At 41.6% G+C, this 23,304-nt stretch overlaps 1 protein-coding gene across 1 annotated transcript in view; it reads left to right on the forward strand.

The window, feature by feature from the left end:
• Positions 1 to 23,304, forward strand: part of xpo6 (exportin 6) — a 71,187-nt gene that overhangs the window by 45,793 nt on the left and 2,090 nt on the right. Inside the window, exons 13-22 of the mRNA XM_055881438.1 lie at positions 5,606 to 5,765; positions 6,456 to 6,548; positions 9,580 to 9,724; positions 9,972 to 10,118; positions 10,652 to 10,841; positions 16,489 to 16,644; positions 19,061 to 19,175; positions 19,443 to 19,614; positions 19,788 to 19,949; positions 21,049 to 21,147. Coding sequence (XP_055737413.1) covers positions 5,606 to 5,765; positions 6,456 to 6,548; positions 9,580 to 9,724; positions 9,972 to 10,118; positions 10,652 to 10,841; positions 16,489 to 16,644; positions 19,061 to 19,175; positions 19,443 to 19,614; positions 19,788 to 19,949; positions 21,049 to 21,147 — 1,439 coding nt within the window. The remainder of the gene's footprint in view (positions 1 to 5,605; positions 5,766 to 6,455; positions 6,549 to 9,579; positions 9,725 to 9,971; positions 10,119 to 10,651; positions 10,842 to 16,488; positions 16,645 to 19,060; positions 19,176 to 19,442; positions 19,615 to 19,787; positions 19,950 to 21,048; positions 21,148 to 23,304) is intronic.

Below are 23,304 nucleotides of genomic sequence, written 5' to 3' on the forward strand. Positions count from 1 at the left end.
TTCTTCATTGTAAAGAATTAACACTGTTTCCCATGCTTGTTAAAATAAAACGGCCCCCACACCAAACGTGATCACGACACACAGGTTAAAAAATCAAAACAAATCTGTGAACCAATTACATACATTTCAAGACAGGTCGAAAAGCATTAAACTTTTATGGCAATTTAGCTAGCTAGCTTGCACTTGCTAGCTAATTTGTCCTATTTAGCTAGCTTGCTGTTGCTAGCTAATTTGTCCTGGGATATAAACATTGAGTTGTTATTTTACCTGAAATGCACAAGGTCCTCTACTCTGACAATTAACCCACCATAAACCGATCAACCAACTCGTTTCTAGTCATCTCTCCTCCTTCCAGGCTTTTTCTTCTCTGGACTTTATATTGCGATTAGCAACTTTCATAAATTAGGTGCATTACCGCCACCGACCTCGTTTGTCTTTCGGTCACCCACGTGGGTAAAACCAATGAGGAAATGGCACGTGGGTACCTGCTTCTATAAACCAATGAGGAGATGGGAGAGGCAGGACTTACAGCACGATCTGCGTCACAAATAGAACTGACTAACATACTGTGAGACGCCTAAGACAGCGCTACAGGGAGACAGGACGGACAGCTGATCATCCTCGCAGTGGCATACCACTTGTAACAACACCTGCACAGGATCGGTTCATCCGATCATCACACATGCGGGACAGGTACAGGATGGCAACAACTTTCTGAATTACACCAGGAACGCACAATCCCTCCATCAGTGCTCAGCCTGTCTGCAATAGGCTGAGAGAGGCTGGACAGGGCTTGTAGGCCTGTTGTAAGGCAGGTCCTCACCAAACATCACCGGCAACAATGTCGCCTATGGGCACAAACCCACCGTCGCTGGACCAGACAGGACTGGCAAGAAGTGCTCTTCCCTGACATGTCGTGGTTTTGTCTCACTGGAGGTGATGGTCGGATTCGCGTTTATCGTCGTAGGAATGAGGGTTACACCGAGGCCTGTACTCTGAAGCGGGATCGAGGTGGAGGGTCCGTCATGGTTTGGGGCGGTGTGTCACAGCATCAGACTGAGCTTGTTGTCATTGCAGGCAATCTCAGCGCTTTGCGTTACAGGGAAGACATCCTCCTCCCTCCTGTGGTACCCTTCCTGCAGGCTCATCCTGACATGACCCTCCAGCATGACAATGCCACCAGCCATACTGCTCATTCTGTTTGTGATTTCCTGCAAGACAGGAATGTCAGTGTTCTGCCATGGCCAGCGAAGAGCACGTCTGGGACATGTTGGCTCGGAGGGTGAGGGCTAGGGCCATTCCCCCCAGAAATGTCCAACAATAACATTAAGGGGTTTGATATCCAGGGCTTAAAAACAAAAGTGAAATGTCCAGGAACATACAGGTGCCTTGTACATTTGCTAAAGGATGTCGGCCAATAGATACAGTGCCTTCCGAGAATATTCACACCCCTTTACTTTTTCCACATTTTGTTTCACAGCCTGAATTTAAAATGGATTAAGTCACTGGCCTACACACAATACCCCATAATGTCAAAGTGGAATTGTTTTTAGAAAATAAATTGATTACAAATTAAAAGCTGAAATGTCTTGAGTCTCAGTATTCAACCTCTTTGTTATGGCAAGCCTAAATACACTGTGTACAAAACATTAGGAACACCTGCTCTATTCAATAACAGACTGACCAAGTAAAATCGAGGATCCCTAATTGATGTCACCTGTTAAATCCACTTCAATCAGTGTAGATGCAGGTGAGGAGATCAAGTTAAAGGAGGATTTTTAAGCCTTGAAACTGTTGACATGGCTTGTGTATGTGTGCCATTCAGAGGGTGAATGGGCAAGACTAGATTTAAGTGCCTTTGAACGGGGCATGGTACTAGGTACCAGGCGCATCGGTTTGTGTGTGTCAAGAACTCCGATGCTGCTGGGTTTTTCATGCTCAACAGTTTCCCATGTGTATTAAGAATAGTCCACCACCAAAGGACATCCAGCCAAGTTGACACAACTGTGGGAGGCATTGGAGTCAACATAGGCCAGCATCCCTGTGGAACACTTTCAATTCCTGGTCCATGCCCTGATGAATTGAGGCAGAATGGGATGCAATTAATATTAGGAAGGTGTTCCTAATGTTTTGTACACTAAGTTCAGGAGTAAAAATTAGCTGAACACATATAATACTTTTTGGGGTTGTTAATTTTTGTCCTGTTACATACAAGTTTTGCATATCCTAACTCCCCCTGAGACACCCGTAGGGTGTCGCTGTGCCCTTGAGCTAGGCTCTTAACCCTAATTACTCCAGGGGCGCTGTACAATGGTGACTGGCCGTTATCCCATTAAGTTGCATTGACTCACTCTGTGTGTAATAATAGTGTCTAGCGTGATTTTTCAATGACTACCTAATGTCTGTACACTTACAATTATCTGTAAGGTTCCTCAGTGAATTTCAACCACAGATTAAACTACAAAGACCAGGAAGCTTTTCCAATGCCTCAGAAAGGACACCTATTGATAGATGGGTAAAAATAAAATAAGCAGACATTTAAATATCCGTTTGAGCATGGTGAATTTATTAATTACATTTTGGATGGTGTATCAATACACCCAATCGCTACAAATACACATTCGTCCTCCCTAACGCAGTTGCCGGTGAGGAAGGAAACAGCGCAGGATTTTCAACATGAGGCTAATGGTGAATTTAAAACAAGTTAATGACTGTGATAGGAGAAAACTGAGGATGGATCAACGACATTCTATTTACTCCACAATACAGTGAAAAGGCGCTAAAGTAAAACTGCAAAAAAATTGTTTTATGTCCTGAATTCAAAATGTTAAGTTTGGGACAAATCCAACACATCACTGAGCACCACTCTTCTTATTTTCAAGCATGGTGGTGGCTGTGTCATGTTATGGATATGCTTGTCATCGGCAAGGACTAGGGAGTTTTTTTTGTGATAAAAATAAATCTACTTGAAAATCTAATGCAAGACTTGATCATGGCTGTTTAGGAATGATCAACAACCAACTTGACAGAGCTTGGAGAATTTTGTTCAAATATTGTACAATTCAAGTGTGCAAAGCTCTTAGCGACTTACCCAAAAAGACTCACAGCTGTAATCACTGCCAAAGGTAATTCTAACGTGTTGACTCGGGTGTTCAAGTATACCCTTACTTATGTAAATGATATGTATTTATTTCTATAAACTTGTTTTCACTTTGTCATTATGGGGTTTTGTGTGTAGATGGGTGAGAGGATAAAACAAATAAAACCATTTTGAATTTGGGCTGTAACACAACGAAATGTGGAATAAGTCAATGGGTATGAATACTTTCTGAAGGCACTATATAACCCATGACGTCTAAGATATACCCATAGTCTCTTGAGACATTCATTAGGAGTGCTCTCTTCATTTGCAAGCAGGCTTTGGTTTCCATATCTGAAGACAGAAAACATCACAAAGACCCAAGCTTCATTATACTCAAATTAGATGGCACTGAATATTATGTTGTTATTCTCTTTGTCCTCAAAGTTTTACTCTCTAGGGACTGGAAATGGAGAATCTTTTCATAATGTCCTCCCACAAAATTACCTGCCCTGTGCAGTAGCCTACGCTCTCCTTTTACTGACAGCTGAAGCTGCAATTTCACCCTTTTTCATGGTTATTTACAAATGCATTTGGAGACTGTTTTTAATTTACAATGAATTACATCAAGAAGGCTAGCTAATAGGACGTTAGCTAGCTGATACATTTAATTTACTTAGCTAGCAGCTTAGTTGAGTTAGCCTACAAAGGTGCCTACTGTAGCCAGGTAATACATTTTTTTACATTTTAAAAATGTATTTACTTGAATATGTTCTCCCACTGCCTCAGTTTTTTTGGATCTTACAAAAATGAAATAATGGGGCATCTTCATTATTATTATGTTTTAAAAAATCCTGGTAGAAAAGCATAACGTTAGCCAGCAGCCTAACGAATGGAGACGCGACAAAAAGTGTTTTTCAAGGGAGGCGTGACAACGACGTGATTTTGGAGATAAGGAAACGCGAGACTAGGTTTTCAGAAGACTGAATGCTAAAGACACACCAGAATAATTTGCTAGAAGGGGTTTTCAAGTGGTGTTAAGTGGTCCATTCTCATTCCTGACTAAAATGTTCTTCATAATCAGAGACCAGGTTTGAATATTGTTCTCCATCAATGATTCCCAATCAAATGTACTGAGCTTGTGCAATTTTACAAAAATAATGGATATACACTCATTTGCTATTGAGTAATGGGTCAGATCCCCTTTGCCTCCAGAAGAGCCTGAATTCTTCGGGGCATGGATTCTACAAGGTGTTGCGTTCAAACGTTGCTCAATTGGTATGAAGGGACCTAACGTGTGCCGGGAAAGCATTCCCCACACATTGTTATTGTGTTTTGCTTTATGGTCTCAGGGAACTATTGAAGATGAGACCCTGATCTTAATTGGGCTCCCCTGATTAAATAGAAGTTTATAAAACATTAACACCACCGCCACCAGCCTGAACCGTTGACACCAGGGAGGGTGGGGCCATGGACTCATGCTGCGTACGCCAAATTCTGACTGTCATCAGGAACCAGGATTCTTCAGACCAAGTCATGTTTTTCCACGCCTCAATTGTCCAGTGTTGGTGATCGCGTGCCCACTGGAGCGGCTTCTTCTTGTTTTTAACTGATAGGATTGTAACCCGGTGTGGAAGTCTGCTACAATAGCCCATCTGTGATGAGGACTGACCAGTTTGCGTTCTAAGATGCCAATCTGCACATAACTGTTGTACTGCTCGTTATTTGCCTGTTTGTGGCCCGCTTGTTAGCTTACATGATTCTTGACATTTTCCTTTGACCTCTCATCAATAAGCTGTTTTTGCCCAGAGGACTACCGCTGACTGTTTTGTTTGTCGCACCATTCTCAGTAAACTGTAGTCAATCGTGCATGAAAATCCTAGGAGGCTGGCCATTTCTGAGATACTGGAACTGGTGCGCCTGGCACAGACGATCATACCACGCTCCAAGTCGCTTAGGTCACTAGTTTTGCTCATTTTAATGTTAAGTCGAACAGTAACTAAATACCTCGATGCCTTGTCTGCCTGCTTTATAAAGAAATCCATGTGACTCACTGTCTGTAGGAGCGAACCATTTTCATGAACAGGTGATGTACCTAATAAACTGGCGACTGAGTGTGTGTTGTGCAGTTGTTAGAATTGTATTCAAAATTATTCACAGTTGACTGGCTACAAAAGGTGCTTCTACCAAGTATCCAGAAATAACTTTCAGTGCCTATCTCATTGTTACAGGTGTAGATTTTAAGGAATAGGATAGGTCTAAGTGATATGGTAGTAGCTCTCATAGGCTGGGCCATTTTTCTAACACCTAATCAGTTTTCTCAGGGGCTAGGGGTTGTTTGCCTTTCAGTGCTTTTTTACAGCATTTTTGGTAAAATGAAAGACATTTTCAGTACTGAAAGAGTCTTCTGAAAAGCATGTAATGGACTGTAAAAAATAAAATAAAATAACAAGTGGCTCATTTGGAAGGTTATTTCATGAAATTGAGCATGTGCTTATCCTCATCTCTACTCTTTCTTTGTGGCAGGTCGGAGACTGAACATTACAGCAGAGAACGATTGTCGGAGGCTGCACTGCGCTCTCAGGGACCTCAGCTCCCTACTTCAGGCTGTCGGGAGGCTGGCTGGGTACTTCATTGGGGACGTTTTCGCCGCACGCTTCAACGATGCGCTAGCGGTGGTGGAGCGGTTAGTGTGCCACACTGCTTCCTTCAGTCACTTCCACTGAAATTTCAGTTTACTTCCTGAATTGGCTAAATTAAAATGAATTTGACCCACTTTTGGTTCCTTGTGTCTATCCCTTTGGTGGCCTCCAATATGTGAAAGAGAAAGGGAGAAAATAGCTTTTGGCCAAAATTTAATTTTGCATTTTCCTGACTGACCACCACCTACACTTGATTTAATTATTCCAAGTGAATTTTTGAAAAGTGGCAAGACGATTTTATGTCTTGATTTGGAATTGACAATGCAGTATTTCCTGAATTGAAATCAAATTGACCCCAATCCTGTCTTGAGTGGCGCAGTGGTCTAGGGCACTGCATCGCAGTGCTAGCTGCGCCACCAGAGTCTCTGGGTTCGCGCCCAGGCTGGGCTGGGTTCGCGCCCAGGCTCTGTCGCAACCGGGAGGTCCGTGGGGCGACGCACAATTGGCATAGCGTCGTCCGGGTTAGGGAGGGTTTGGCCGGTAGGGATATCCTTGTCTCAGTATGTAAAATGTAATAAAATGTATGCACTCTACTGTAAGTCGCTCTGGATAAGAGCGTCTGCTAAATGACTAAAATGTAAAATGTAAAAAATGTTGTATTACAGGGGAGAATTTTGATAAGGAAATAATTCAGATTGCATCATTGTTTAGTGTGTCTGCACTTGTGTTTCTAGGTTGGTGGAGGTCACATGCTATGGCTCTCAGATCAGCCTGTATGACTTGGAGACTGCCGTGCCATCTGTTCTCAAGCCTGACCTCATCGACGTGTGAGTGTCAACCGTTTACTGCCACTGTCTATAATGCCTTCAGAAAGTATTCACATCCCTTGACTTTAACCACATTTTGTTGTTACAGCCTGAATTTAAAATTGATACAATTTAGATTTTGTGTCACTGCCCTACACACAATACCCATAATGTCAAAGTGGAATTATGTTTTTAGAATGTGGACAAGTATTCAACACCTTTTGTTATGGCAAGCCTAAATAAGATCAGGAGTAAACATTTCCTTAACAAGTCACATAATAAGTTGCATGGACTCACTCTATTAGTGTTTAATATGATTTTTGAATGACTACCTCATCTCTGTACCACACACACATACAATTATCTGTAAGGTCCCTTAGTCGAGCAGTGAATTTCAAACACAGATTCAACCATAAAGACTAGGGAGGTTCTAATGCATCGCAAAGAAGGGCACGTATTGGTAGATGGGTAAAAAATAAAAGCAGACATTGAATATCCCTTTGAGCATGGTTAAGTAATTCATTACACTTTGGAAACATCCAGACACTACAAAGATGAAATTAAATTGTATTTGTCACATACACATGGTTAGCAGATGTTAATACGAGTATAGCGAAATGCTTGTGCTTCTAGTTCCGACAGTGCAGTAATATCTAACAAGTAATCTAACAATTCCCCAACAACTACTTAATACACACAGAACTCGAAGTGATGCGACCATCTCTGTCTGCGCCATCATATAAAGATAAGATAACTCAGTTGCCGGAGAGGAAGGAAGCCACTCAGGGATTTCACCTTGAGGGCAATGGGGACTTTAAAACAGTTAGAGTTTAATGACTGTGATAGGATAAAACTGAGGATGATTCAACAACATTGTAGTTACTCCATAATAGAGTGGAGATTTCATTGCTGCCTTTGATATTATTGAGCATAACCTGTTGTTGAAAAAAGGTTTGTGCTGTGGCTTTTCAACCTTTGCCATTGTGGATTCAAAGCTATCTATCTAATAGAACTCAAAGGGTTTTCTTTAATGGAAGCTTCTCTAATGTCAAACATGTAAAGTGTGGTGTACCGCAGGGCAGCTCTCTAGGCCCTCTAATCTTTTCTATTTTTACCAACGACCTGCCACTGGCATTAAACGAAGCATGTGTATCGATGTATGCTGATGATTCGACCATATACTCATCATCAACCACAGCTGATGAAGTCACTGAAACCCTTAACAAAGAGTTGCAGTCTGTTTTCGAATGGGGGGCCAGTAATAAACGGGTCCTGAACATCTCTAAAACTAAGAGCATTGTATTTGGTACAAATCATTTCCTAAGTTCTAGACCTCAGCTGAATCTGGTAATGAATGGTGTGGCTTTTGAACAAGTTGAGGAGACTAAATTACTTAGATTGTAAACTGTCATGGTCAAAGCATATAGATTCAATGGTTGTAAAGATGGGGAGAGGTCTTTCTGTAAAAAAGAGATGCTCTGCTCTTTTGACACCACTCTCCAAAAAGCAAGTTCTGCAGGCTCTAGTTTTGTCTAATCTTGATTATTGTCCAGTCATGTGGTCCAGTGGTGCAAGGAAAGATCTAGTTAAGCTGCAGTTGGCCCAAAATAGAGCAGCAAGTTTTGCTCTTCATTGTAATCAGAGGGCTGATATAAATACTATGCATGCCAGTGTCTCTTGGCTAAGAGTTGAGGAGAGACTGACTGCGTCACTTCTTTTTATAAGAAACATTGTGTTGGAAATCCCTTATTGTTTGCATAGTCAACTTACACACAGCTCTGACACACACACTTACCCAAGCAGACATGCCACCAGGGTTCTTTTCACAGTCCCCAAATCCAAAACAAATTCAAGAAAGCGTACAGTATTTATATAGAGCCCTTATTGTATGGAACTTCCTTCCAACTCATATTGTGCAAATAAACAGAAAACCTGGTTTCAAAAAACAGATAAAGCAACACCTCACGGCACAACGCCTCTCCCCTATTTGACCTAGATCGTTTGTGTGTATGCATTGATATGTAGCCTACGTGTGCCTTTTTAAAATAATGTATGTTGTTCTGTACTAGAGCTGTTCTTGTCTATTGATGTTTTGTGTGGATCCCAGGAAGAGTAGCTGCTGCTTTTGCAACAGCTAATGGGGATCCTAATAAAATACCAAATACCAAAAAGGAGGAAGCCTGTACAGAATAAAAATATTCCAAAACATGCATCTGGTTTGCAATAAGGCACTAAAGTAAAACAGTAAAAAATGTGGCAAAGAAATTAACTTTGTGTCCTGAATACAAAGTGTTATGTTTGGGGCAAATAAATGTAATCGAGGTTAACCTGGTTTGCTTTTCAACAGACACTGGGAGACAAATTCACCTTTCAGCAGGACAATAACCTAAAACACAAGGCCAAATATACACTGGAGTTGTTTACCAAGGCAACGTTGAATGTTCCTGACTGGCCCTAGCTACAGTATTGACATAAATCGGCTTGAAAATCTATTGTATGACTTGAAAATGGCTGTCTTGCAATATCAACAACCAACTTGACAGAGCTTTAAAGAATTTTTAAAAGAATAATGTGCAAATATTGTACAATCCAGGTGTGCAAAGCTCTTAGAGACTTACCCAGAAAGAACCAGAACGACTCATAGCTGTAATCGCTTCCAAAGGTGATTCTAACATGTATTGACTCAGGGGTGTGAATTTGTGTAAATTCGATATTTCTGTATTTCATTTTCAATAAATTTGCCAACATTTCAAGACAGCATGTTTTCAATATGTCGTTATGGGGTATTGTGTGTAGATGTATGAGGAAAAAATCTATTTAATCCATTTTGAATTCAGGCTGTAGCAAAATGTGGAATATGTCAAGGAGTATTAATACTTTCTGAAGGCACTGTAGATATAAAGTGTATTCGTCACAAATTGCTGTCTTTTACCCTTGTCTGTAGACGTCACTTAAGAATTCACCCCTTTATTAAACCAAAAATAGAGAGCGTTTGATTTTCTTGGCAGATATAACTGTATTGTCACAGTTGTTAATGTGTGTTTGTGTCCAGCCATGCCCAGTCCTTGGCGGCGTTGCAGGCCTACTCCCACTGGCTGGCTCAATTCTACAGTGAGGTCCAGAGGCAGAATCAGAGCCGCTTCATCAGCCTTGTCACATCCACCATGGACGCCACCGCACCACTCATCACTGCCAAGGTAACCATACACACACACAGTATGTGGTGGTAACAGTATGTCTTTGTTAAATCTTACCTAGTTGCCGATGTTGTGCAATTTGTATCATGACACCCAGCGGTACCCTTTTTATGCCGACCAACTGAGCTTGCAAGTCTGTGTTCTTATTGGCCAAAAACTGGTTATCAGATCAGTTTAGCAAGTCAACTAAGAATCTTTGTCAATTCCTTGTTACCTATTTCATTGTCAAACTGTATGTCTATTCTAGGTACCTGAAAAGTTGCTGCTGTCGGCATGCCATCTCATGGTGTCCATGGCCACCACCGTGCGTCCTGTTTTCCTAGTCACGTTGCCTGCTGTGCAGAACATCTTCAACCTCATCACAGAGAGCCAGACTCGCAGGCTCCCCCAAGAGGTCAGAGTGCGCCGTAATGGCTTCAATGTTATTTTGAGGCTTAGGGCTGAAATTCAATCCACCCGTGGGTTGTCATCAATGCCCGGCCTTAATCTTATTTCCTGATTAGAAGTGGACCACTTGAAATAATAACCATTTTCTCTGGGGTGTAGCGCTTTAGGGCTCTATCTATTCTGCCAAAGGGTGAGGGTGATATCCAATGTGCGTGTATGCATTGTTAAGTTCATGTTTTAAGTATCCCTGTATTTCTGTTATTACGGGGCTATCACTCAGTCAAGAGTACGCATGCGCGGGAAGTCTAGTCGTTGTTGAACCTAGCCTCGAGTGTGATGGCTACTTGTAGTGTGTTCATATAGTATAGTAAACTTTGTTAAACTGGAACTTTGTTGTTGTGTCATTTCGAGTTAACATGCATAATGTGTCTCATGGAATGTCTATACCCCCCACCTATAGTCGCACATGCTGGAGTGAGTATGGTTATGCGTGGAGGGATCTGTCTAATGTGTGTGTGTGTGTGTGTGTCTCCACTCCAGGCCCACATGCTCGTGTGCAGAGCTCTGTCCAACATGCTGCTGCTGCCTTGGTCTAACCTGCCAGAGAGCGAGCAGCAGTGGCAAACCCGCTCCAGTAGCCACGCCAGCCTGCTGGCTGCCCTTACCCGCCACTACCGCCTACTGAGGGGCACTGCCAACCAGCCCCCACACCGCCTTGGCCTGGAAGACAGTCAGTTGGGCATCATGCCATTTATCAACCTTTACGTCTCTTATAGTTTTGATAACGCTTCCTTCTACAGTCCTGTTTCGGCTGGTATTTACTAAGAAATAATGTGGTGAAAGATGTGATGACCATGGGTACTTTTAAGTACTTATTTCTAGGCTTGGGCGGTATACTGGGGTATTTTGAAGTACCAACGGTAGGATTTTCAATTACGCCAAATGCTTATTTTTTCTTCTTTTTTTATGTTTACAAAAGTATATGGAGTATGTTTATAAAGACCACATGGCGTGAACGTGACGTGACGATCCACTGTTGAGAATCACAAGAGGTGATTAAGTGACACTTTAAATTCATTTGCCAGCGACATATCTTATAACTAGAAGTTAAGATGTGGCAAATACATTTGCTCCAGCTCAGGGCTCCAGCTATGCATTTGGTTTGCTAACTTGCTAGCTGTAAGTGGCTAGCTTTCAAGATTTAAGCTTATTGGTTACAGCAGAGACAATCAATTCCCGCCTGGATCAAGTGTGAGTAGTCTTTTTGAAATAGTTATGACTTTATTAGCTGGGTTGTCTGGCCTTGCATTTAGTTTATGTTCGTTTGTTCTTATTAGCATTTAGCTAGTGTCCCCTATGAGAATTTGCTAGTACTTTGTTAGCAAAAATAAATACCGGTACACAATGTTTTGAAAGAAATTGCGTCCCCTGTGGGCACTGACGGTAATACCGCATACCCCAATATGGTACATGAACGGTGTGAAGGGACAGTGGTTGCTCCACTAAAAGTTTTGTGATTATGCTGCAGGCCTTAGAGGTAATTTATGGTTTAGTACGGTACCCTGCGTCACGACTTCATTACTCCAGACCAGCGCACGGGGGAGTTAGAATACTGATTATGCTTTTGGGTCCTACTGTGTCTCTAACTGACAATGAATGGGTGACATAAACCTAAATAGAAACTGATAATTGTGCAGACTTCAGTATTACTTACTAAAACGGTTGTTACACTAAGGTTTTTATTATTTTATTTGGTTGGGATTATTTTTCTCTTACTGTAGTAGTGTAGGCCACTCCCGACCGGTCATGTTGTACATCGCCTGAGTGGCGCAACGGTCCAAGACACTGCATAGCAGTGCAAGTGGTGTTGCTACAGATGCTGGTTCAATACCCGTGCTGCCCTTGACTGGAAGACTCATGAGATGATTGTAGGTTTTTGTTTTTTCTCCCTCTAAAAACGAAGAGATAAATAATTCTAAGTAACAAACTGGCTTTATTTACAAATTCAAACAATGTCTCACCCAATGTTCAAGAATGGCCTTTTTCTCGCTCATTTTGCGTTATTTGAAAACAAAATAATCTCAAATTATAGTTTTTTTTCTTCAAACAAAGCAATTAAAAAAAAATCTATTATTATTATTCATTTAGAATTATATAAAAGCCTCTTGTATATTCTCACAGATATATTATTAACCCTGTTATTAGCAGGACAATATATATTGATCATGGCTCCCGAGTGGCTCACAATGGGATTGCCTTGCAGTTCTCCAGCTGTATCCACTGAAAGCGCGCGAGGTTCAAGCTACGAGGGCAGGGGGCACAGGATGGGCCGCAGAGCCACGCACAGAAGACCGACCTAGCCCATGGGGAAGGGGAGAAGGGGGGTGGACACCCACCCCGCTACACTGGCAACACTAAGCGGCATTGCACTAATAATGGCACTGACTAGGGATACATTCCTGCTGTTCTGTTCTTAGTGCCAGTCTGCACGTTCAAACTAAAACAATAACTAATAATGGCGTCTTTATGAGAATGACGTATAGAAGAGGGCGAGGAACAAGATGGAGTCACAATCCATGCCAGGCACACCTGTGAGCTCTGGAACTCCACCTCGGACAGGCAGAGTTAACATACCTGGCGAGATCGTCGGTTCACCCTGACCTCTTCTGGCAACAGACCGTGACCAACTGCTCACCAGGCACAGCAAGGGCTGTCCAGACCGTTATGCTTTTCTGCTATTCCAAGGATGTGTAACCGAAGAGATACCACAAGTGTGCACAGAATAGTGTCCCCACACATTGACTCTGTACCGGTACCCCCCTGTATATAGTTTTGCTATTGTTATTTTACTGCTGCTCTTTAATTACTTGTTACTTTTATTTCTTATTCTTACCCATATTTTTTTTTAACTGTATTGTTGGTTAGGGGCTCGTAAGTAAACATTTCACCTGTTGTATTCTGCGCATGTGACTAAAATTTGATTTGATTTGAATACCAACAGTGATTTATCCCGAGGCAAATGTGGCTTACCAGTGAACCTCTGGGTGTTCATCATTAATACTGTGTCAGAAGTTTCTGTCCATGACTGATGCAACCCAAAAACGCATTAAAGACAGAGTTAATGAGTACTTGAGGTCACCGAGAAAGTCTGGACATGTAAGGAATTAGGCACTTTCCCATGTTTACTACAGTATGTACTGTAGGCTATTTTTACTTGTCAGACTGCACAGTAGCCTAATAAACAAATGCAGCTGGCTTATATCTTCTAAATGCTTTATTATCCAAATGTAAAAACATATACTGTACAGTATTTATTCTTCAGCATCTTTATGCTTTCGTTAATAAAATAATGATAAAAATACTCTTTCAAACACACACGGTCATGTTGTACAGCACCATTATGGCTATTAGCAGGACTATATTTTGGCCTTTATGGGCGGCGCACAGTTGGCCCAGCGTTTGTCTCCCTCTAAAAACAGAAAGAAAAGTTTTGGCCTTTACAAATATTATTTTGGCCTTTATTCAGATTACCGTCGCTCTCATTTGGTTTTTGAAATGAAATAACTTCCAAAATATCGTTATATATTATCAAGTTGATGACACAGTCATATAGCCCTGCACCTACATAAAGCTGTGTGACTCACTCATTCATGGCATTGGATCAAAATAAATATATACCAACATTCTTTCTGATAGTATTTAATAAAGAAATGTTTTGGTTATCCTGACCTGGACACCATGTACAGCATTATAATAGCCCATTATGGGCTATTAACAGAACAATATACCTTTACCAACATCTCTCTGTATTTTGATACTTTGTGGATGTGGGCTCCCGCAGTGCCAAATGCGTTGCTACAGATACAGGTTTGATACCCGTGCCGGCCGCCACCGTAAGACCCATGAGGTGGCTTTTGGTTTTCATTTCGAATCCTCCAATCCTCTATGTAATTATTGAAAACCTCGAATGTGATCAAGAGGAAGATGGGTGGTCATAAGCCATCAAACAAAGCCGAGCTGATTGAGTTTTTGCGCCAGGAGTGGCATAAAGTCACCCAGTTTCTTTCGTTTTACTATTTACATAGTTACTATTTACATAGTACATAGTAACATCTATGTGAAAGACTGGTGGAGAGCATGCCAAGACATATGAAAGCTGTGATTGAAAATCAGGGTTATTCCACCAAATATTAATTTCTGAAGTCTTCCTAAGTTAAAACATGAGTATTGTGTTTAAAAATGAATATGAACTTATTTTCTTTGCATTATTCGAGGTCTGACAACACTGCATCTTTTTTGTTATTTTGACCAGTTGTCATTTTCTGCAAATAAATAGTCTAAATGGCAATATTTGTATTTTTAATTTGGGATAAATGTTGTTAGTAGTTTATAGAATGTTTAAAAAGAGATCATTTTACCCAAACGCATAACTATACATAGTAAAATGAAAGAAACTGATCATTTTGCCGAGGTCTTAGTTTTTTCCCAGATCTCTAATATATACACACACACACACACACACACACAGTGGCAAGAAAAAGTATGTGAACCCTTTGGAAATACCTGCATTTCTGTGTAAATTGGACATAAAATTTGATCTGCTCTTCATCTAGGTCACAACAATAGACAAACAATTATATATTTTCATGTCCTTATTGAACACACCGTGTAAACATTCACAGTGCAGGGTGGGAAAAGTATATGAATCCTTGGATTTAATAACTGGTTGACCCTCCTTTGGCAGCAATAACCTCAACCAAACGTTTTCTGTAGTTACGGATCAGACCTGCACAGGGATCAGGAGGAATTCTGGACCATTCCTCTTTACAAAACTGTTTCATTTCAGCACTATTCTTGGGATGTCTGGTGCGAAGTGCTCTCTTGAGGTCATGCCACGGCATCTCAATCGGATTGAGGTCAGGACTCTGACTGGGCCACTCCAGAAGGCGTATTTTCTTCTGTTGAAGCCATTCTGTTGTTGATTTACTCCTGTGTTTTGGGCATTGTCCTGTTGTATCACCCAACTTCTGTTGCGCTTCAATTGGCAGACAGATAGCCTAACATTCTCCTTGCAAAATGTCTTGACAAACTTGAATTCATTTTCCCGTTGATGATAGCAAGCTGTCCAGGCCCTGAGGCAGTAAAACAGGCAGTAAAACAGCCCCAAACCATGATGCTCCCTCCACCATACTTTACAGTTGCGATTAGGTGTTGGTGTTGCGATGTTGGGGTGTAGTGCCTTTTTTTTCTCGACACATAGTGTTGTGTGTTCCTTCCAAACAACTCAACTGTAGTTTCATCTGTCCACAGAATATTTTTCCAGTAGCGCTGTGGAACATCCAGGTGCACTTTTGCAAACTTCAGACGTTCAGCAATGGGTTTTTTTGGACAGCAGTGGCTTATTCCGTGGTGTCCTCCCATGAATTGTTTAGTGTTTTATGTATCGTTGACTCCTCAACAGCAATGTTAGCATGTTCCTGAGATTTCTGTAAGTCTTTAGCTGACACTTTAGGATTCTTCTTAACCTCATTGACCATTCTGCGCTGTGCTCTTGCAGTCATCTTTGCAGGACGACCACTCCCAGGGAGAGTAGCAACAGTGCTGAACTTTCTCCATTTCTAGACAATTTGTCTTACCATGGACTGATGAACATCAAGGCTTTTAGAGATACTTTTGTAACCCTTTCCAGCTTTATGCAAGTCATCAATTTTTAATCTTCGGTCTTCTGAGATCTCTTTTGTTTGAGGCAGGGTTCACATCAGTCAATGCTTCTTGTGAGTAGCGAACTCAAATGTATTTTATTTTTATAGGGCAAGGCAGATCTAACCGACATCTCCAGAGAGATGTCATTAGCCTAGGGGTTCACATACTTTTTCCAACCTACACTGCGAGTGTTTAAATGATGTATTCAATATAGACAAGAAAAATACAATAATTTGTGTGTTAGTAGTTTAAGCACACTGTTTGTCTGTTGTGACTTAGATTAAGATTAGATAATTTGATGACCGATTTATGCGGAAATCCAGGTAATTCCAAAGGGTTCACATACTTTTTATTGCCACTGTATGAATATAATTCTATGCATAAATACAAAGTTTGATTACATGTAAGGGTAATTATGAGGGAATAATTATGTAATTATAATACCACTAATCTGTGTAATTCCCCCCCCAAAAACGACCAAGTAAAATTCCGACTGAGTAAAGCCCTTTTCTGACTGGAACAATGTACAATAATCAACACAAAGTAATGTAGTCGTCTCACCTCTGAAGTTTAATGCACTGATTGTAAGATAGAGACATTATTCTTTTGGCTTCATAGCATAAACCCTAACATATTTCTTACCCCCCCCATGCCTCTTTCTCTCTCTTTCTTAGCGAAAGCAGTGTTGCACCAGACATTGCCTGTGCTAAGAGACATAGTGGACAGCATCTCCGGGGAATCCACCAAATCCCGACAGATCTGCTACCAGAGTCTCCAGGAGTCCGTGCAAGTTTCCTTGGGCCTCTTTCCTGTCTTCATCCAGCAGCCAGGTCAGAAGAAAAAACACAATGTTACAAGACAATAGTTTCAGTCATAATAGAGAGCTGACGTGTTGTAATTTTACTATTACCCATTCACTGAATGGTTTATCTCCATTAAATTAAAATCTCAAATCCATCACCACAGTACATTTCAAGTAATTTTACAATGTAACGTTATATGTGTGATATGCCTGAGCAAGGTCAATGTATGTGACAAAAACGTTGCACTTAACAAAATGTTTATTTACAAGTACACACAGTGTGCAACTGTACTTTCAGCCATTCTAACAATTTCACAAGAAATGTTGCTTGTGCCTTTTTCCCATTTTCAATGACATTCACCTTTTTATGAATGATATTTCTTTTTTTCTTTTTTTTCTTTTTTTTCTTTTATCCCCTTTTCTCCCCAATTTTCGTGGTATCCAATCGCTAGTAATTACTATCTTGTCTCATCGCTACAACTCCCATACGGGCTCGGGAGAGACGAAGGTCGAAAGCCATGCGTCCTCCGAGGCACAACCCAACCAAGCCGCACTGCTTCTTTAACACAGCGCGCCTACCGGCCAAACCCTCCCTAACCCGGACGACGCTAGCCCAATTGTGCGTCGCCCCACGGACCTCCCGGTCGCGGCCGGCTGCAACAGAGCCTGGGGGCGAACCCAGAGACTCTGGTGGCGCAGTTAGCACTGCGATGCAGTGCCCTAGACCACTGCGCCACCCGGGAGGCTATGAATGATATTTCAAGTTTACTACAAGCTCTACGCATACGCAAGATTCGGAGTGTTGCCATGTTGTTTTTCGTCTACTAAAGTGTCGGCTCCTTGTAATACGCTCTGGACATAATTATCAGGTAGTAAAAAAGTGAGACGTCGTATCATTCCTTCTGCTGCCATGGGGGCAGTGTTGTCGCTTGTTTCCGTCATTGATAACCAAATATATAATCTCAACAGCTGTTTAAACAGTAAACCAAACAACAAGAATCGACCCAAAAGGTTGGATATTTCGAAATGGTAGAACCTGCTGTAGCCAACTAGCTAGCCATGTGCTTTTTTACTCTGTGACCAAAACATGACGTTCTATGTTTAGCTGATATGGGAATGAGTATGCAAGCAGCATATCAACGTTGGATAATGTTTTAGGTTACACCGGTAAGTAAAATAATATTTGGCAGGACATATTTTTTCCATTATGAATCATTATGATTATTTCACATGGAGATGTGGGAAGCTAAAAAAGCTAGCGAGCTGTGTTTTTATCCAGGCTAAAGTCAGTTAGCCAGGCTGCCCGCTAACGTAAACTCACCCCATTCCGTACAAATGTGCGTAACCGCGACATTCAAACGACGCTACAAAGAAAACTAATGGGACTGTAGCGACTGTGTTGACTTCAAAATCGGGGGTGTGAACTAGGTTTCTATTCAAGCGTTGATCGACATGGTAATGGCCCTATAGCATTGGAGAAAAGTTGAAAAAATTGATCCTCCGTTACATCGTGACGTGTCATGTCGTAACGTACAGCACGCATAAAGCAACTATTTCTGTCTTACAATCTCTTTCCACCAGGTGTAGCACTTCTCTCATCGTTTAAAAACACGGATACTTAGTAATTTTTTCCGTCGTCATTGCATGCGATCATCATTCTCAAAGCCGCTGTTTACTTCTAAGATCACTTTAGCACCGCCCTAAAAACATGATTCAAATTCGACACAAACCTTCAAAAACACATTATATAAACTCTTTATAGTGTTTTATTTACATTTTAGAGGCGATAAGGTGATAAGTTGGACAGATCGAGTGAAAAAAGCTATTTTCCCACACGACATCTGTCCTCACTAACGCATTAGTTTCGCTTCCCCACCCGCCATTTTTAAAAAGACCCGAATGAGCTCATTGCCTTCTTGAATTATGCAGAAACGGGCAGCGTGAAGGTCTCGGCATGAATTATGTTGGAAAGGGGAGGATTTGTGCTTTACAATGGTATTAAAATTACAGTTGATCTGGAAGTATTACGTTTTTGGGGTGCTAAAATAAGGTTTATTATACGGACCAAGGCGATGTACGAGTTTACATTAGCTACTACTAGTAAGGGAAGTTAACTCTTTCTTGCTTTCACAACATTAAAAGACCAAAAAATAACTATCGCCCCCTTGTGAATGGGAGTGAGGCGGCAAGGATGTCATGTTACCAAAAGGTGTCCACTACTCGAAAAATCCCATTCCACCCACATGCACGCACGTACAGTAGATCAATGGAGTGAAGCTTGTAGTCACCTTAAAAAGGACCATTTGCAGATTTCATTTTCTTTATCACTTCAAATTTAATTTTCATTCAAAACATTCTGGTCGTTGATTTGATATAATGCCAAAGCTGAGTTATTCTTTCTGACATTCTCTGTCTTTCCCGTTGTCACTCCCTCTCTCCTTAAGATGTGACGGATGAGATGCTGAGCTTCTTCCTCACACTGTTTCAAGGTCTGCGTGTTCAGATGGGCGTGCCCTTCACCGGACAAATTATACACACCTTCCTCAGCATGTTCACCAGGTAGGTCACACACACACATGCTTAGACACAAATATTGTGACCATATTAAAGCTACAATCTGGGATTCTGAAAACAACAAAACAGCAGCCTCGCCACATGTATTGATATACAGTTGAGGGATGAGGCTAGAGAAATGTAACCCCTCTCAAATGAATAGACAGCGCTGTAGACGCAAGGACTGGCCGTCCTCAACATCCCCATGATGGTTTTACACGTTTAGAAGCTATAAATTGTTTATTTACGTTCTTGTATGTCCGTCCGTCCCAGGGAGCAGCTGGCAGCCAGTATCTTGCAGGAGGGCAGCGCAGGCTGCCGAGTGGTGGAAAAGTTCCTAAAGATTCTCCAGGTGGTAGTTCAGGAGCCCGGCCAGGCCTTCAAACCCTTCCTACCCAGCATAATCGCTCTCTGCATGGAGCAGGTCTATCCTATTGTGGCTGAGGTGAGAGTGCGCACTCTCATTCACACTGATATAAAAAAAATATGGATACATGCACTGTGTGTGTGTGGCATGTCCATCGATGGGTTTGGGCACTGGGTCAGCAAAAATTATCTGAATTTTTGATCAACAATGGATAATAAAGGTCTATTGTGATTTCTTTGTCTGTCCCACAGCGTTCCTCTCCAGACGTCAAAGCAGAGATGTTTGAGCTGCTATACCAGGTGCTTCACCATAACTGGAGGTACTTCTTCAAGACCTCTGTCCTAGCCAGTGTGCAGAGGGGATCGGCCGAGGATGCCATGGAGAATGAGGCCCAGTTTAGTGCTGCCATGCAGGTGTGTGTGTGGGGGGGGGAGAGATGCTCACACCATGTTTAGCTAGCTCGTCTGTGCTTGTTGATGTTAGATAGTACTACTGCAGTTGTCAGACATGACACGAATTACCACCATAGCTGGGTCTTTCATTCATTTTTGCACTACACATTAAACTTTTATGAGAACAGTCAGCCCTCGAATGCTAGCTACCTAACATTAGCTAGCAAATCAGAGTTGAATTTTAGCTGGCCAGGTCATAGAGAACGTTAGCAAGCTAAATATATGGGTATTAGTCTGGCTGGCACTGGCATGAGTATGTGGTAACGTTAGTTACAGCATGGTGAGGGTGAATTCAATTCTTCATTAGCGAAGCCAGCTGCACGTCACATATTGGCTACCTAACAACATGACATTATTTATAATTTTTTGAGGCAGTGGAAACGCAATTAAAGCTAGCCCACCAAGGCCAGCCCAACCCGAATTGACTTCAAAGTGCTAATAGAAACAGAGCTTTAGTGAATTTGTCAATGCATTTCCAAAAATGTCGAAACAAAACTGCAACGCCAAGTTAATAATAGCCTTTTTTTTATATTTACCTCATGTACATGATATAATTGGTTTATAGCACCCTTCTAATCATTAAGCAATGTGCAGAAAATTCCACCTCCTAGCCTTTCCATTGTAGAGCTATCCCAAATCATGGTTTGCCTGCTGAATTTGATGATAAACTTTTTGCCTATTTTCAAATGTAAGTTGTACTCACAATCCAGCATGTTGCTGCCATTTGTACAATGTTCTGTTGAAAAAACTGTATAAAATATATATATATATATATATAACAATACCATATTGCTTATACAGGATTGTGGTCAATTCAAATTGAAATCAGTTGATTCAGGAATTAAGCTCGAATTCAATGACTTCTCAATAACCTGAAAAGTAGAAGCTATTTCAAATGTTTTCCCACTTTCTGAATGAACTGCCCTGAATTCGAATTGACCCCAACCAACCCTGGATTATAACTATCCACTTATTTCAGTATCTAGGGTGAATAGGTTATGGGTTGTTTTTGGACAGGACTGTAGAATTCCCTGACATGGCCTTAAATCTGTTTCTCCAGGCTTTTGGGCAGTCTTTCCTGCAGCCAGACATCCACATCTTCAAGCAGAACCTCTCTTACTTGGAGTCCCTCAACAGCAAGCACAAGCTCTACCACAGAGTGAGTTCAGCTCTTATATGCCATACCATTAGCTCCTAAAGTGCAATTTATTTTTTGTTCCAAAATTACCCTTTGTCTCTGTTTTGTGACACTTTATTTGAATGGTCCAACTTAATAACCTCACCTCATATTGTTGTCATCATGAAAATATGATTACTATTCTATTTATATCTAATTCTAAACTGTATATACAAAAGTATGTGGACACCCCTTCAAATGAGTGGATTTGGCTTTTTCAGCCACACCCATTGCTATCAGGTGTATAAAATCGAGCACACATCCATGCATTCTCAATAGACAAACATTGGCAGTAGAATGGCCTTACTGAAGAGCTCAGTGACTTGCAACGTCGCACTGTCATTGAATACCACATTTCCAACAAGTCAGTTCATCAAATTTCTGCCCTGCTAGAGCTGCCCCGGTCAACTGTTAGTGCTGTTATTGTGAAGTGGAAACGTCTAGGAGCAACAACGGCTCAGCCGCAAAGTGGTAGGCCACGCCTAAGATCACCATGTGCAAAGCCAAGCGTCGGCTGGAGTGGTGTAAAGCTCACTACCATTCTACTCTGAAACAGTGGAAATTTGTTCTCTGGAGTGATGAATCCCGCTCTACCATCTGACAGTCCGACGGACAAATCTGGGTTTGGTGGATGCCAGGAGAACGCTACCTGCCCCAATGCATAGTACCAACTGTAAAGTTTGGTGCAGTAGGAATAATGGTCTGAGGCTGTTTTTCATGGTTTGGGCTAAACCCCTTAGGGAAATCGTAGCGCTACAGCATACAATGACACACAGACGATTCTGTGCTTCCAACTTTGTGGCAACAGCTTGGGGAAGGCCCTTTCCTGTTTCAGCGTCACAATGACAATCCACTAAGTGGGGTCCATACAGAAGTTTGTCAAGATCAGTGTGGAGGAACTTCTCTGGCCTGCACAGAGCCCTGACCTCATATCCATTAATAAACTTTGGGATGAATTGGGACCAACTGCGAGCCAGGCTTTAATTGCCCAACATCAGTGCCCGACCTCAATAATGCTCTTGTGGCTGAATGGAAGCAAGTCCCCGCAGCAATGTTCCACCATCTAGTTCAAAGCCTTCCCAGAAGAGTGGAGGCTGTTATAGCAGCAAATAGGGGACCAACTCCATGTTAATGCCAATGATTTTAGAATGAGATGTTCGGCAAGCAGGTGTCCACATACTTTTGGTCATGTAGTGTATTTTTATGATTGCCATAATATAAATATAACTTTGACATTACATGTCATGATGGTTTATGCTATTATTATCACACTAATTATGTCAGTCAATATAGTGCATGATAGCAACACTAAGTACTGAGAGAACAATGAAGTTTATATTTGTCTATTACTTCACTTTTGCATCTCAAAAAGGTCAGTTAAGGGGGTGCTTATATTTGTTCTGTTTTACACACGTACAAGTGTGTAACCTTTACAAGTGGATGGTGATAAATGGAAATGTGTTTTTTTTGCATATCCCACTCCCCTGAGACACCCTCGGAGAGCGGGGCCGGGGATTGGGGCGGCAGGGTAGCCTAGTGGTTAGAGCGTTGGTCTAGTAACCGAAAGGTTGCAAGCTCAAATCCCCGAGCTGACAAGGTACAAATGTCGTTCTTCCCCTGAACAGGCAGTTAACCCACTGTTCCTAGGCCGTCATTGAAAATAAGAATTTGTTCTTAACTGACTTGCCTAGTTAAATAAAGGTCAAATAAAAAATTAAATGTGCCATTATTGATGGCGATCCCCAACCCAATTAGGATTGACATTTTTTTTTTTACCTAGTCAGCTCAGGGATTTGAACCAGTAACCTTTCGGTACCTGGCCCAACGCTCTAACTGCTAGGCTACCTGCCGCCCCAAAATTACGTCAGCTAATCTTCCTGTGGTCCAACACAGAACTAAAAAGTCCTTACAATTACATTTTACATTGAAGACATAACCAACGTTTAGAAAATGGCCAGACAGTTACAGTACCTAACAGATTAATATAAGCACTCTCTGGGATTAGTATCTGTCCAGTTTATATGGTCGATTTGCCTGACTACCCAAGCTCCTTGCTCCGGCCAAATGCTGCGTGGTCCACGGACATTAGTTTCTTCTCTACAATTGGTCTGGATCCATTCTAGACCGTATGATTGCTTG

Source organism: Salvelinus fontinalis, chromosome 2 (assembly GCF_029448725.1).
Source record: "Salvelinus fontinalis isolate EN_2023a chromosome 2, ASM2944872v1, whole genome shotgun sequence".
NCBI lineage: Eukaryota > Metazoa > Chordata > Actinopteri > Salmoniformes > Salmonidae > Salvelinus > Salvelinus fontinalis.